At 44.0% G+C, this 14,592-nt stretch overlaps 1 protein-coding gene across 4 annotated transcripts in view; it reads left to right on the top strand.

Moving 5' to 3' along the window:
• The window catches only part of LOC115119397 (ubiquitin carboxyl-terminal hydrolase CYLD-like), a 31,093-nt gene extending 17,449 nt beyond the window's left edge, over nucleotides 1-13,644 (top strand). Inside the window, exons 7-20 of one of the 4 annotated variants that reach the window (XR_010461736.1) lie at nucleotides 2,110-2,211; nucleotides 2,887-3,003; nucleotides 4,441-4,850; nucleotides 5,114-5,279; nucleotides 5,443-5,584; nucleotides 5,780-5,902; nucleotides 6,072-6,163; nucleotides 6,262-6,328; nucleotides 6,496-6,628; nucleotides 9,388-9,496; nucleotides 9,655-9,773; nucleotides 10,503-10,719; nucleotides 11,000-12,649; nucleotides 12,981-13,644. Coding sequence is in view for 3 of the 4 variants with exons in the window: in XM_065013178.1 (XP_064869250.1) it covers nucleotides 2,110-2,211; nucleotides 2,887-3,003; nucleotides 4,441-4,850; nucleotides 5,114-5,279; nucleotides 5,443-5,584; nucleotides 5,780-5,902; nucleotides 6,072-6,163; nucleotides 6,262-6,328; nucleotides 6,496-6,628; nucleotides 9,388-9,496; nucleotides 9,655-9,773; nucleotides 10,503-10,719; nucleotides 11,000-11,184 (1,982 nt within the window). In the remaining variant the exon portion in view is untranslated. Of the gene's footprint in view, nucleotides 1-2,109; nucleotides 2,212-2,886; nucleotides 3,004-4,440; nucleotides 4,851-5,113; nucleotides 5,280-5,442; nucleotides 5,585-5,779; nucleotides 5,903-6,071; nucleotides 6,164-6,261; nucleotides 6,329-6,495; nucleotides 6,629-9,387; nucleotides 9,497-9,654; nucleotides 9,774-10,502; nucleotides 10,720-10,999; nucleotides 12,788-12,980 lie in introns of those variants that run through there. The other 3 variants (XM_065013178.1, XM_065013179.1, XM_065013180.1) reach the window with 3 other exon arrangements.
• Nucleotides 13,645-14,592: the final 948 nt, after the last annotated feature.

A 14,592-nucleotide genomic window follows, 5' to 3' on the forward strand; every position in this document is an offset into this window, starting at 1 on the left:
ACTGCTCTAGAGGAGATCTGCATGGAGGAATGGGCCAAAATAACAGCAACAGTGTGTGAAAACCTTGTGAAGACTTACAGAAAACGTTTGACCTCTGTCATTGCCAACAAAGGGTATATAAAAGTATTGAGAAACTTTTGTTATTGACCAAATACATATTTTCCACCATAATTTGCAAATAAATTCATAAAAAATCATACAATGTGATTTTCTGGATTTTTTTTCTTCTCATTTTGTCTGTCATAGTTGAAGTGTACCTATGATGAAAATTACAGGCCTCTCATCTTTTCAAGTGAGAGAACTTGCACAATTGGTGGCTGACTAAATACGTTTTTGCCCCACATATATACATATATATATATATATATATATATATATACAGTGAAAAAAAGTATTTGATCCCCTGCTGATTTTGTATGTTTGCCCACTGACAAAGAAATGATCAGTCTATAATTTTAATGGTAGGTTTATTTGAACAGTGAGAGACAGAATAGCAACAAAAACATCTAGAAAAACGCATGTCAAAAATGTTATAAATAGATTTGCATTTTAATGAGGGAAATAAGTATTTTACCCCTCTGCAAAACATGACTTAGTACTTGGTGGCACAACCCTTATTGGCAATCACAGAGGTCAGACGTTTCTTGTAGTTGGCCACCAGGTTTGCACACATCTCAGGAGGCATTTTGTCCCACTCCTCTTTGCAGATCTTCTCTAAATCATTCATGTTTCAAGGCTGAAGTTTGGCAACTCGAACCTTCAGCTCCCTCCACAGATTTTCTATGGGATTAAGGTCTGGAGACTGGCTAGGCCACTCCATGACCTTAAAGTGCTTCTTCTTGAGCCACTCCTTTGTTGCCTTGGCCGTGTGTTTTGGGTCATTGTCATGCTGGAATACCCATCCACGACCCATTTCCAATGCCCTGGCTGAGGGAAGGAGGTTCTCACCCAAGATTTGACGGTACATGGCCCCGTCCATCGTCCCTTTGATGGGGTGAAGTTGTCCTGTCCCCTTAGCAGAAAAACACCCCCAAAGCATAATGTTTCCACCTCCATGTTTGACGGTGGGGACGTTGTTCTTGGGGTCGTAGGCAGCATTCCTCCTCCTCCAAACACGGCGAGTTGAGTTGATGCCAAAGAGCTTCATTTTGGTCTCATCTGACCACAACACTTTCCCCCAGTTGCCCTCTGAATCATTCAGATGTTCATTGGCAAACTTCAGACAGGCATGTATGTATATGTGCTTTCTTGAGCAGGGGGACCTTGCAGGCGCTGCAGGATTTCAGTCCTTCACGGCGTAGTGTTACCAATTGTTTTCTAGGTGACTATGATCCCAGCTGCCTTGAGATCATTGACAAGATCCTCCCGTGTAGTTCTGGGCTGATTCCTCATGATCATTGCAACTCCACGAGGTGAGACCTTGCATGGCGCCCCAGGCCGAGGGAGATTGACAGTTATTTTGTGTTTCTTCCATTTGCGAATAATCGCACCAACTGTTGTCACCTTCTCACCAAGCTGCTTGGTGATGGTCTTGTAGCCCATTCCAGCCTTGTGTCGGTCTACAATCTTGTCCCTGACATCCTCGGAGAGCTATTTGGTCTTGGCCATAGTGGAGAGTTTGGAATCTGATTGATTGATTGCTTCTGTGGACAGGTGTCTTTTATACAGGTAACAAACTGAGATTAGGAGCACTCCCTTTAAGAGTGTGCTCCTAATCTCAGCTCGTTACCTGTATAAAAGACACCTGGGAGCCAGAAATCTTTCTGATTGAGAGGGGGTCAAATACTTATTTCCCTCATTAAAATGCAAATCAATTAATAACATATTTCATGTTTTTTTCTGGATTTTTGTTTGTTGTTAAAGACTGATAATTTCTTTATCAGTGGGCAAACATACAATATCAGCAGGGGATCAAATACTTTTTCCCCCCTCACTGTGTGTGTATATATATATCTCTCTATCTCTCTCTCTATATATATATATATCTCTATATCTCTGCCAGCACCTGCAACAAGACACACAGCCGTTTACTGTAGGGTTTTAGCACGGGGGGGATGGGTATATCAGTGTTGTTCTACACTGTTGTTATACTGAACTGTTTGTTTGCAGAGTACTCCATGCAGGACCAGAGGCTGCAGAAGCACAGTTTTACCCCCAGAGGCAGCAGCAGTGACAAGTCCTCCTCTGGCCAAAGCAAACCAAAGAGCAAAGGTACTGCTGCTGGCTTCAAGTGCATGTACTAGCTAACACTATAACACTTTAACATGGTGTTAGTGTGCTGATGTGATATTGGTTGAGGTTTCTGTCATTGGAATGTTGTGAGGGAAATCATATCTGGAATGTTGAGGGAAATCATATCAATGAGGCATGATGACTCAATTTTGGAAAATGTAAGTTTTGCCAGATTCCATTTGCGTGAATGGTCCATTTGGATTCCAGAGCTGATGTGAATGGTCCATTTGGATTCCAGAGCTGATGTGAATGGTCCATTTGGATTCCAGAGCTGATGTGAATGGTCCATTTGGATTCCAGAGCTGATGTGAATGGTGTGGAGTGGTGAGAGTTACTGAACCATGGTTCCTTGCATGGCTACTGACCTGCTCAGTGTGCTGACGATCTGCCTCCCGTTCCCTCTCTCTATGCCTTTCTCTCTCCCTCCTCTCCCCACCTATCCCCACCTATCCTGCTGTCATTAAAGAACGCCTCATAATAATGGCTGCAATGGAGCAAATGGAATGGTATTGAAAAACATTGTTTTCATGGGTTTGATACCATTCCATTTACTCCATTGCAGCCGCTATTATGAGCCGTTCTCCCCCCAGCAGGCTTCACTGCAGCAAACACATACCTGCTTTCTGTTTCTCTGTTGACTTGTGTTATCTCCAGGCTTAGGTCTTCAGTGTGGGAGTAGAAGCAAGTCAGAATTGTATTATACTTTAAATGGCAGCTCTGTTGACCACCCAGTCCAGGCCAAATCCAAAAGCACATGGTACATTGATGAAGGTAAAGCCCCAGCAAGATACAGTAGTGAGACTCCCATCTGTCTTGATAGCAGGGTCTTGTTAATGCATGGTTGTTCTACAGTATTCATTTACCAATCAGTGAACAAATAAAGAATGCGTTTGATCTTTAACTTGATTAAAAAAGCTTGCTATCAAGACTAGGGCTGTGACGATACCAGTATCTAGATCTTTTTTCCATGGCAAAAATAAAAACATGAAGCAGATCAAACTCTTTTGGTCCTTTTTAAAATACCTGCTGTATGGAAAATAAATACAAGTGACTGGATGACAACATAATGACTATTGTTTTTCTTAAGAAGTTAAATCCGCTTTGTGTTTTGTTTCCTTGCCACAATACTAACTAGTATCGTGATACTGGTATTGTCCCGGCCCTGATCAACACCTTTCACTGAGAGTCCTCTATCTACTCATTCCCATTAACTGTGCGGTCCAACTGCATGGTGTAATTGTTGTGGCATGGTCTTTATCAAATCACAAAAAGGCTTTTAATAATGTCTTGCATTTTTTTTCTCCTTCAGAATAATTAAATTAGGTAAAGTACTGTACTTTATTCTTGATAGTTTCCTGTAAGCCTTCAGTACTTGGTTTAAGTGAGGTCATGTGGATATGTTTCATTGGCGATAGTGTGGGGTAGTTTAGGTAGGTAGTTTACATGGGGTCAAAGATCATGTTCCTTACACCGTGGTGGTGATGAATGGATAATTACACAAGTGAAACCAAGGGATTGGAAATGATTGAGTGATGTAAAGCCTGTGTGTAAAGTTATGGAGCTATCAGTGGACTCTAGGGTGAGGAAGACCCAGTGGAGATGACTCCTCTATGTCGCAGGAATGAGAGAAGTCCTGTCCAGCTGTTTCATCACCTCTGTTTTGTTTTTCATCACTGCCCATATCTTACCCATATGTTCAGGTCCATCATATTCATATTTGATGGTGTATTGTACTTTCCATTGGTGACGTGATGTCCATTGGTGACGTGATGATTTTCCATTGGTGACGTGATGATTTTCCATTGGTGACGTGATGATCTTATGACTCATCTCTTCTGGATTATTCTGTGGCTGTCTCCATGTGGAGGCATTTAGATTTTCTCCACACATTCTCACAGTGACACAAATATTTACATTTTTCAACTCCCATGGGAGGTAAATAAAGTCCTTGTCACACAAGGTACATTTTGTGGTTGTGTTTACAGTGAATGTAAAAATATGTATCCACTTTATAGTGAAAGTGTTTATAAGCCAACTTTACATTTGGTTTGCTAATGCTGATATGAAACTGTGACCCCACCTGCACACTCCCTATTCACAACGTTGGCAAAAAAGTCAAATTAATATCTGATGAGTCCACAATGCTTGATGCTCTCTGTCAGTGTAATGTCTGCTGCAGTGAAAATTGATTGTTGTTTTCCTCTGCAGTCGGGGAGGACCCTGCCAAGTCCCTCACAGACACGCCCCCTGACTTCAATGAAGCCACACCTCCTACCAGGGCCCCGCCCTCTGCTTCCTTGTCCAATGACAACAAGTTCCATTCCCTGCCCTTCAGCCTGAGCCGTAAGACGGGGCCCAATGGCAGCATGAGCCATGGACCCCTCTCCCTCTCCGTGCAGTCAGTGATGGGAGAGCAGATGCAGATGCCAGAGCCCCCGTCCCCTACCCCTCCCTCTCCGCAGCCCCCCTCACCTCCCAGCTCTCGCGGGGGTGGGGGAGTGCCTGGTCTGGAGGTGGGGTCCCTAGTGGAGGTGAAGGAGAACCCGCCCCTGTGTGGGGTCATCCGCTGGGTGGGCCTGCCCCCGGGACTACCAGAGCCACTAGCTGGCCTGGAGCTGGTGAGAGATCATTACACTGACTGGAAGGATTGTCTCTTTGTCGTCTCTGAGACCTGGCTATTTTGTCTTATGTTTTTCCCAATAACATTGTCACAACAAGTGAACTAAGAATTTAAGGAAAACTTCAGAGAAACCAACATTTGGTCAATTGAATGGTAGAATCATCCAAATCCAGTATCATTACTAGCTATATGTTTGGTTTAATAGCATACAGGTAACTGCACTCAACATCATGATGTCCTTGTCTGCTTCTGCTCTCTCAGGAGGAAGAGTGTGTTGGCTGTACAGACGGCACCTTTCAAGGTACCCGTTACTTCAGCTGCGCGCCCAAGAAGGCCCTGTTTGTGAAGCTGAAATGCTGCCGGCCGGACTCCCGTTTCCCCTCCCTACACCACTCCTCCAACCCCATCGAGAGATGCAACTCTATCGGTGAGTCACTGGTGTCACCTGTCAGTCCTACGCTGAATTACAAATAGACCCCTAGGTACTCCCTAGGATTGGACGGGTAAAGGCTATACAGGGACATTTCCACCCAGCTAAGCAGTCCGGCCCAGGATTGTCAACTTAAACTTCTCTGTTTGTGTCTGTCCAGCTTTCGGGGGTTATCTGAGTGAGGTGGTGCATGAGAACACTCCTCCACGCACTGAGAATGACGGTCTAGACATCATGGTGGGCAAGAAGAAAGGTATCCAGGGACACTACAACTCCTGCTACCTGGACTCCACACTCTTCTGGTGAGGACATAGAAGAGAGAGATCTGAGTTTTCACTTCTTCCTTGCGTGTATTATTATAGAGTTCTTAACCTCTTTCCTATGTCACTGTAGTCAAAAATGTGAAACATGAGAGCTTTTTAGTCTCAACAGGGAAAATAAATGTATATTTTTGCCATCATGTTTTTTTTCCTCTTTCCCTCCTTTCCCCTCTTTAGCCTGTTTTCCTTCAGCTCAGTCCTGGACACAGTTCTGCTGAGGCCGAGGTCCAAGACTGACGTAGAGTATTACCGAGAGACACAGGAGCTGCTACGCACAGAGATAGTCAACCCCCTGCGCATGTAAGTAGGAAACTGCTCTTCGTGTTTTGTTCAGACACATTCATTCAGTATAATGTCATGTGGCAAACCAATGCTTAACATGTCATCTATAAGCACTTTAATTTGTTTTCTAGACTCAGCCAATTATCATAACTGAGATTTGTCTTGTCTATTTTATTTGTCTTGGTAGACATGGCTATGTGTGTGCCACTAAAGTGATGAAGCTCAGAAGGATACTGGAGAAGGTAGAAGCTGCCTCAGGGTTCACGTCTGAAGAAAAAGGTGTGTAATGCCTTCATCAAAATATTAAAGTTTTGGGGTTTTGTTATACATATCATGAACTTGTTCGAAGTGTTATAAACTCAATGTTCACCTAACAGATCCTGAGGAGTTCCTCAATATTCTGTTCCATCACATATTGAGGGTGGACCCCTTACTCAAGCTGAGGTCAGTCTACATTAAACCTACTCCTAAACATATCCTCTTGATATTGCTTATCTAAACTATTTCTGCTAATAGTATACACATTTAAGAATATTTAGACATACATCTAATCTGAGCTCAAATGAGTATGATTTCTAATGTATTACACATTATATCCTGTTTGTGTCTAGGTCGGCAGGTCAGAAGGTTCAGGACTGCTACTTCTACCAGATCTTCATGGATAAGAAGGACAAAGTGGGCGTGCCAACCAGCCAGCAGCTCTTAGAGTGGTCCTTCATCAACAGTGACCTCAAGTTTGCTGAGGTGACCTGTCTGTCTGTATGTCTTTCTGGACGGCTGACTGTCTGTCAGTGGTTGTGTTGCTCAGGGGTGAATCATTTGCTGATTGCAATCAAGAAGCAATTCATTCTAGGCGCATGAAGGGAGAGTCAACTTGACTATCAATTCTAATGATTAGCTGAGTTAATCAATGAAAGGCTGAGCTACTATGGGAAATTGGCAGGATTAGTAGCTTGTAGAAAACCCACAGTTCTCTTTTGTGGAATTTAAGTTGGATGTTTGCTCTGCTGTCACCAATCAAGTGCTTTATATTCAGGTTTTGTTTGTTATGTAACGGCTGTTCCTCAGTAAGGTAAGATGGTGCTGACAGATATGACAGCTCTGCTCCTAGCTCCAAATCAACTTTGCAGTATTTTGTTTTTTTTGTCTGTTATTTATTACGTTATTAGCCCAGAACGGTGGTAACTCGCCAGCATTATGGCCAGGAATACGACTTTCCCGAATTGGATCTTTTGTTCGTACCCCCCAGGGCAATTTAACTTATTCCAGAGCCTGTTCCAAATCACCGCCGGCGGAGAAGAGGTATTCAGAGTGGAATTCTAGTCCGACTCAGGAGGCGTGCACACCATCCACTGCTTATATTACTCGCTAATGTTCAGTCTCTGGATAATAAAGTAGATGAGCTCAGGGCAAAAATGAAAGCGCGAACCACCGCATTTAACCAGGGTAAAGTGACTTGGAATATGGCTGAATACATACAGTGTAGTTATTCCCTCCATAAGGCAATCAAACAGGCAAAATGTCAGTACAGAGACAGTGGAGTCGCAATTCAACGGCTCAGACACGAGACGTATGTGGCAGGGTCTACAGACAATAACAGACTACACTGTCACTGCTTTGAGGATAACACAGTGCCACCGACGTGGCCCGCTACCAAGGACTGCGGGCTCTCGTTCTTCGTGGCCGACATGAATAAGACATTTAAGCGTGTTAACCCTCGCAAGGCTGCCCAGACGGCATCCCAAGCCGCGTCCTCAGAGCATGCGCAGACCAGTTTTCTGGAGTGTTTACGGACATTCCATCTCTTCCTATCCCAGTCTGCTGTCCCCACATGCTTGAAGATGTCCACCATTGTTCATGTACCCAAGAAAGCAAAGGTAACTGAACTAAATGCCTGTCATCATGAAGTCCTTCGAGAGGCTAGTTAAGGATCATATCACCTCTACCCTACCTGTCACCCTGGACCCACTTCAATTTGCTTACCGCCCCAGTAGATCCACAGAAAATGCAATCGCCATCACACTGCACACTGCCCTATCCCATCGAGACAAGCGGAATACCTACGTAAGAATGCTGTTCATTGACTATAGCTCAGCATTCAAAACCATAGTATCATCCAAGCTCATCATTTCGCCCGGGGCCCTGGGTCTGAACCCCACCCTGTGCAAATGGGTCCTGGACTTCCTGACACACTGCCCCAGGTGGTGAAGGTAGGAAACAACACCTTCACTTCGCTGATCCTCAACACAGAGGCCCCAAAGGGTGCATGCTAAGCCCCTTTCTTTACTCCCTGTTCACCTACTCTTCCTACTCAATCATCAAGTTTTCAGACCACACAACAGTAGGCCTGATTACCAACAATGACGAGACGGCTTACAGGGAGGAGGTGAGGGCCCTGAGAGAGTGGTGCCAGGAAAATAGCCTCACCTCAACAAAAAAAAAAGAGCTGATCGTGGACTTCAGGAAACAGCAGAGGGCGCACACTCCTATCCACATCGTCGGGACCGCAGTGGAGAAGGTGGAAAGCTTCAAGTTCCTCGGCGTACACATCACCGACGATCTGAAATGGTCCTCCCACAGACCGTGTTAAGAAGGTGCAACAGCTCCTCTTCAACCTCAGGAGGCTGAAGAAATTTGGCTTGGACCCTAAAATCCTCACAAAATCATCGCCTGGTACTGCAACTGCACCACCCTCAACCGCAAGGCTCTCCAAAGGGTGGTGCGGTCTGCCCAACTCCTCACAGGGGGCAAACTACCTGCCCTCCAGGACACCTACAGCACCCGATATTACAGGAAGACCAAAAATATCATCAAGGACATCAACCACCTGTTCACACGGCTATCATCCGGAAGGCGAGGTCCGTACAGGTGCATCAATGCTGGGACCGAGAGACTGAAAAACAACTTCTATCTCAAGGCCATCAGTCTTACACCTGGTTACTCAACCCTGCACCTTAGAGGCTCCTAAGTGGCACAGTGGTCTAAGGCATCTCAGTGCTAGAAGTTTCCCTTTGATCCTGGTTCGATTCCAGGCTGTATCACAACCGGCCGTGATTGGGAGTCCCATAGGGCGGCGCACAATTGGCCCAGCGCGTTAGGGTTTGACCGGGGTGGGCCGTCATTGTAAATAAGAATTTCTTCTTAACAGACTTGCCGAGTTAAATAAATACAAATGAAAGAGGCTGCTGCCCTATATACTGTACATTGACTTTGAATCACTGGCCACTTCAATAATGGAACACTAGTCAATTTAATAATGTTTACATACTGCTTTACTCATCCATATGTAAATACTGTATTCTATTCTACTGTATTTTAGTCAATGCCACTCCGACATTGCTCGATCTGATATTTCTTAATTCCATTCATTTACTTTTGTTTGTTAGATACTACCGCACTGTTGGAGCGCACAAGCATTTTGCTACACCCGCAATAACATCTGCTAAATATATGTGACCAATAAAATTTGATTTGGTGACTTCATGCGTCTTCTCTCTCTTCAGGCTCCTTCCTGCCTTATCATCCAGATGCCGCGTTTTGGGAAGGACTTCAAGATGTTCAACAAGATCTTCCCCTCACTGGAGTTAGACATCACAGACTTACTTGAAGACAGTGCGTAAAACGTTATTTGATTTGAATATGGTTGTAGTTGGATTATCATTATTGAATGTGATAACTGTTTTCCATATCATATATCTACTGTTCTCCATCGACATATGGTTGTGTGTGGGTGTGTATAGTCAACCCTCAACCCTGTGCTTCTCTCTCAGCTCCCAGGGAGTGTCGAATCTGCGGGGGTCTGGCTCTGTATGAATGCAGGGAGTGCTACGAGGACGGTGACATCACTGCCGGGAAGATAAAACAGTTCTGTGAAAAGTGCAATACACAGGTAACAGACAGAGGGTGCCATTTCACCAACATAGAAACTAAGGGGATCTCATCAGGGACTTGCAGTAGTTGTAAAGCAGTGTAGTTCCAGTACAATCCACTTGGGGGAGACAAGTCCTAAGGAATGACTGAGTTTCATGTAAGGAATGACTGAGTTAATAAGTTGTATTATATACTGGGTGGTTTGAGCCCTGAATGCTGATTGGCTGACAGCTGTGGTATATCAGACCGTATACCACGAGTATGACAAAACATTTATTTTTGATGCTCTAATTACGTTGGTAATCAGTTTATAATAGCAATAAGGCACCTCGTGGTTTGTGATATATGACCAAAATACCATGGGCTGTATCTAGCCACTCCGCGTTGCGTCGTGCATAAGAACAGCCATTAGCCGTGGTATATAGGCCATATACAACACCCTCTTGTGCCTTATTGCTTAAATAACTTATAGATGAAGACAAAATATTTACCTTGAACTTTGAGGCACATTTGTGAATATTTTTGCCAAACTCAGTGAATATACGTGTAATTGATTTTTTTAAACGAATGAATTGTGAAACTTGTCATTCTCCAGTTTATTCTTTACTCTGTAGTTGCCATCGATCTGTGAGAACTGTTATTAGACTGATTTTATAACTAGTGCTTAGAAATACTGAAAAAATCCCCAAGAAATAGGTAAATACTTATCTCCAGCCATTATATGTCATACGTGTATGTGTTCCCTCAGGTTCACCTCCACCCGAGGAGGAAGGCCCATCGCCACGGCAAGTTGTCCGTCCCCAAGGAACTGCAGGAGGGTGTGTGGCGGCAGGGTAGCTACCCTCGTCAGCGGATGGAGCTGTTCGCCGTGCTCTGCATAGAGACCAGTCACTACGTAGCGTTCGTCAAGTACGGCCACCAAGACTCCGCATGGCTCTTCTTCGACAGTATGGCCGACCGCGACGGTATGGAGAGAAAAAGTTATTGGATACTTTTTTGTTGTTGTGGGGGAAGCAATATTTTGAATCATTTACAAAGTTATTATGACCTGTCAAAGCAACTATTTTTCTGAAATTGGCCGTTTGTCTCATTGTTCAGAATTATGAATAGATATTGAGCTCCATAGTAAATATTTTGGATGAATTCACACACAGAAATGATATTACATAGAAATATAACTAGAACACTTGCCATTGCTTTAATACCACAGATCTGAGTGCTCTGTCTGTGTTTGTTGTTCCACAGGAGGGCAGAATGGCTTCAACATCCCCCAGGTGTCTCCATGTCCGGAGGTGGGGGCCTATCTGAAGATGACCCCTGAGGAGCTGCACGCCCTGGACCCCAAGAGCATCCAGGGCCAGGCCCGCCGTCTGCTGTGTGACGCCTACATGTGCATGTACCAGAGCCCCACCATGAGCCTGTACAAGTAGAGCCCCTGGGGCAGGAGACTCTGACAGACAGAAGGGAGAGCTGCAGTCCAGGGCTCTCTCCCTCTGTCCCCACCACCTCCTCAATGCCTGCCCCTGTCTCCTCAGTCTACTCTGCCCAAAGTGAAGAGAATAGAAAAGAGAAAAGAAAAAAGCTTATTTGCACTGTGCATTTGTTGAAGTGTTGTTCTTCTTGTTTTCCCTCTGGTGAACAACAAAACAAGCTGATCTTGACGTCAGTAGCTTCCCTGTGCCTCGTAGCTGAGTGGTGGGGGACGGCGGTCGATGGAGACACGAGAAGCCCGCTGAATATTATTCTCTTCCTGTGGAGAGGAAGAGGAGAGCGAGAGAGAGAGAGAGAGAGAGGGGGACGGCATGCTCGCCTCGGCTGACCAAACATGCGAAACAAAAACAAGCCATGTTAATGGAAGGACAGAGGCCACCTCATTTACCTAAAGCAGGGGGAGTCCTGCTTTTCTTAATCAGTGTAAGAGATGGGAGCGCTCCATAATTCAACTCATAGTGGAAATAATGCCATGTTCAAAACCCTCAACCAACTATGTATACGGTTTAAACAGCTTGTCTTAAGACCTCCTTAGTACCATGATCCATTATGTCAGATGTGTACCACCACCAACAGTATATTTGTGTCAACCGAATATAGCATTAGGCTCAACCAGAATACTTTGGGTGGCATAGATTTCATGAAAGTGTGTGTGTTCCAAATGGATATATGGTAAAGGCGGCTGTATGACAGTTCTCCATGCAGTCAGAGGACAGGTCAGGTACTCTAAAGCCTGGCAGGTGTTTTTGAATTAACACTTTGTGGAAAAATGTTCTGTTTTGTAAGTCTCAAGGCGTTGTGTGTCAGAAAACAAAATTATTTAATGTCTAAACTTTTAACTGCACTCAAGACATAGCAAACCCCTGCTTGGCATTTGTCATTCTCAATACTTATCTATCTGATGAGACAAACAGTATATGCCTTTTGTGTCTTTTTCATACATTTGTGACAGTCAACTCCCCAACTGTGGCTCAAAATCAAGTAACTTTAAAATACAGTATATTCCTAATTATATTTTAATCTGAATATATTTACATTCTCGTATTTTAAATTTTTTGAAGAAAATTACAAAATATATATTAAATATAAGCTATCTGGAACTCCTCCCATCTCTCACCAGATATTGAAGTGAGTTCTTGTGATTCATGCCGTCCCATTAATACTACTGAATGTTACCACCAGTGGCATGCTGGGTAGTGTAGTTTAATGTCATGATATAGACCTGATTGGGAGGTTTCAATGTTGGTTTCCAGATGACTACAACCTCCACAAAGCCCCATTGTGATTGTTTTCCCAGGGACCCTCAAAGGGGACATTATTACTGTGTGTGCTTGTTTCTGCACTGCTGAAGTTTAATGCTCGTCACAGACAGACAGGAGGACTTTCTTTACTCCACTGGAGCATGTGAGTCTCTGATATGGATATCTATGAATATTGACTTGTGCATCTATCTGTAAAGTATAAAACATATATAACGGATGGAAATGAATGTCAGTGCTGTTCTCGTAAATGTTAACTAAATTAAAACCCCTGTTTTGAAAAGTATGAAAAGTGTTTATTTGTGTGTTGGAGATGTTTGCCATGTGCCTGGCAGTTTGCTTTGTTTTGTGCATCTTAGTGTGAGTGCATTGGGGTACGCTTGTCGTGTAGCTTAACTAATGACGACTCTGGTGTGTGTCCGTGTCCTCACCTGTCACAGAGGTGCAGGTCTCATTAGCATGGTGTCTCTCTGCAGGGGCTCAGCACAGCGGGGATTCTGCTCTGGTCGATGCGTTTGTCAGAGAGACGGGGTGCAGATGGGACTAACCTCCCCGTGGGCAGAGACACAGCAGCTGGACACTGGTCCGACAGGGAGCTCGAGGCCCAGACAGCAGATTAACACAAGGTTCTATTTTCTTCTCTTTATCACCTCAAACTACAGTCTACTGGAAAAGGCAGAAATACTTTACATGTTTTAAACATATCTCTGATCAATCATTGTTAAAATGGGAAAAAGGGTATGCTTTTTGAGTTAGTCATAACTCACTGGGCACAGACATCAATTCAATGTTTATTCCACGTGGTCAAATGGTATTTTATTGAAAGGGTGTGGAAACAACGTTGATTCAACCAGTGTGTGCCCAGCGGGTGCATGGCTACATTTCCAGCTTAGTGAGTGACTTGCAGTGCCTGTCTGTGAGGGCTGCAGCATTTCAAGCTCTTGAGAAAAGTCTCTCATTGGTGTTTGAACAGTTGACAATGTGTGAGCAAGTGGGTTTATGCCTTTAGTCATAGGATTATTACAATATGGGCCCCAGTCTAGGCCTCTTCAAAACCACAGTCAATCATCTGCTGTCCAGGAAATAAATACAAATTGGGTGCAATATTCTTAACAATAAAGAATGACAGATCAGTTTTAAGATGGCAGTTTGTTTGACTACTTGTGTGACTGGCTTTTCATTGTTATTATCCCTGTGGCCTATATGTTGGGATTAAGTTCCATATACCCTATGACCCAATTCCCCAGACACTTCGCAACAAAGAGAAATCCGCCTGTATTATACATGCATTTCCCCCACAGGAACCCTCTTACACACCTTACACCCATTTAGTTTTTAGTCAAACTTGAAACCAGCTTAGCAAGCTGACTTCAGAAGTGCCAGATAAGTATTTGTCAACACAACAGCTGGCGCCACAATGCCCTCTTGTATCTTAATGCCACAGCATATGCCAGCCGCTCGTAGCGTGTGATAATTTAGCCGGGACTGGTACTTCAGGAGCAGATGGGCTCAAGTATTGTTATTCTCACTCCAGCTCAGAGGCCCTGGGGGAGAATTCTAAATAAAATCAAAGCAGATGGACCTTGCTGGGCTGTTTATGATAAACAGCCAATGGCCCTCCAACACCGCTGGGTTGGGGCTGCTGGGAAAGGGGCAGGGTCTACCGCCTATAGTCTCCACTGGACAGCAGCAAATATTACACTGGTGGATTGGGCCTCTGGAAAGACCTCGAATTTACTTAGCCTGGAAAACACACAGAATATTGCTTTTACTACTGTCCTGTTTTACTGAAGTGAAACAAAGCGATATTCATTGCGTATCCCAGGCTATATTCTTCTCCAACCCCTGTCTACTTATGGTATGGTCACACACAACAGAAGCCCAGACAGACACTCTCAGGATCACTTTCTCACTTTTATTTTGGTGTTGTGTTTGAAGTATTTCCTGTTCTTTCTCACTCATAATAGTCAGTTAAAATATGGGACTATTTTGTTATTTTAAAAAAAAAAAAAAAAAACTTTCTAAAGACTGCCTGATGTTGTTCTTGGTATTCACACATCTACTCCATGCACGGGACCTTGAAAAAGA

Source organism: Oncorhynchus nerka, linkage group LG28 (assembly GCF_034236695.1).
Source record: "Oncorhynchus nerka isolate Pitt River linkage group LG28, Oner_Uvic_2.0, whole genome shotgun sequence".
Classification (NCBI taxonomy): Eukaryota; Metazoa; Chordata; class Actinopteri; order Salmoniformes; family Salmonidae; genus Oncorhynchus; species Oncorhynchus nerka.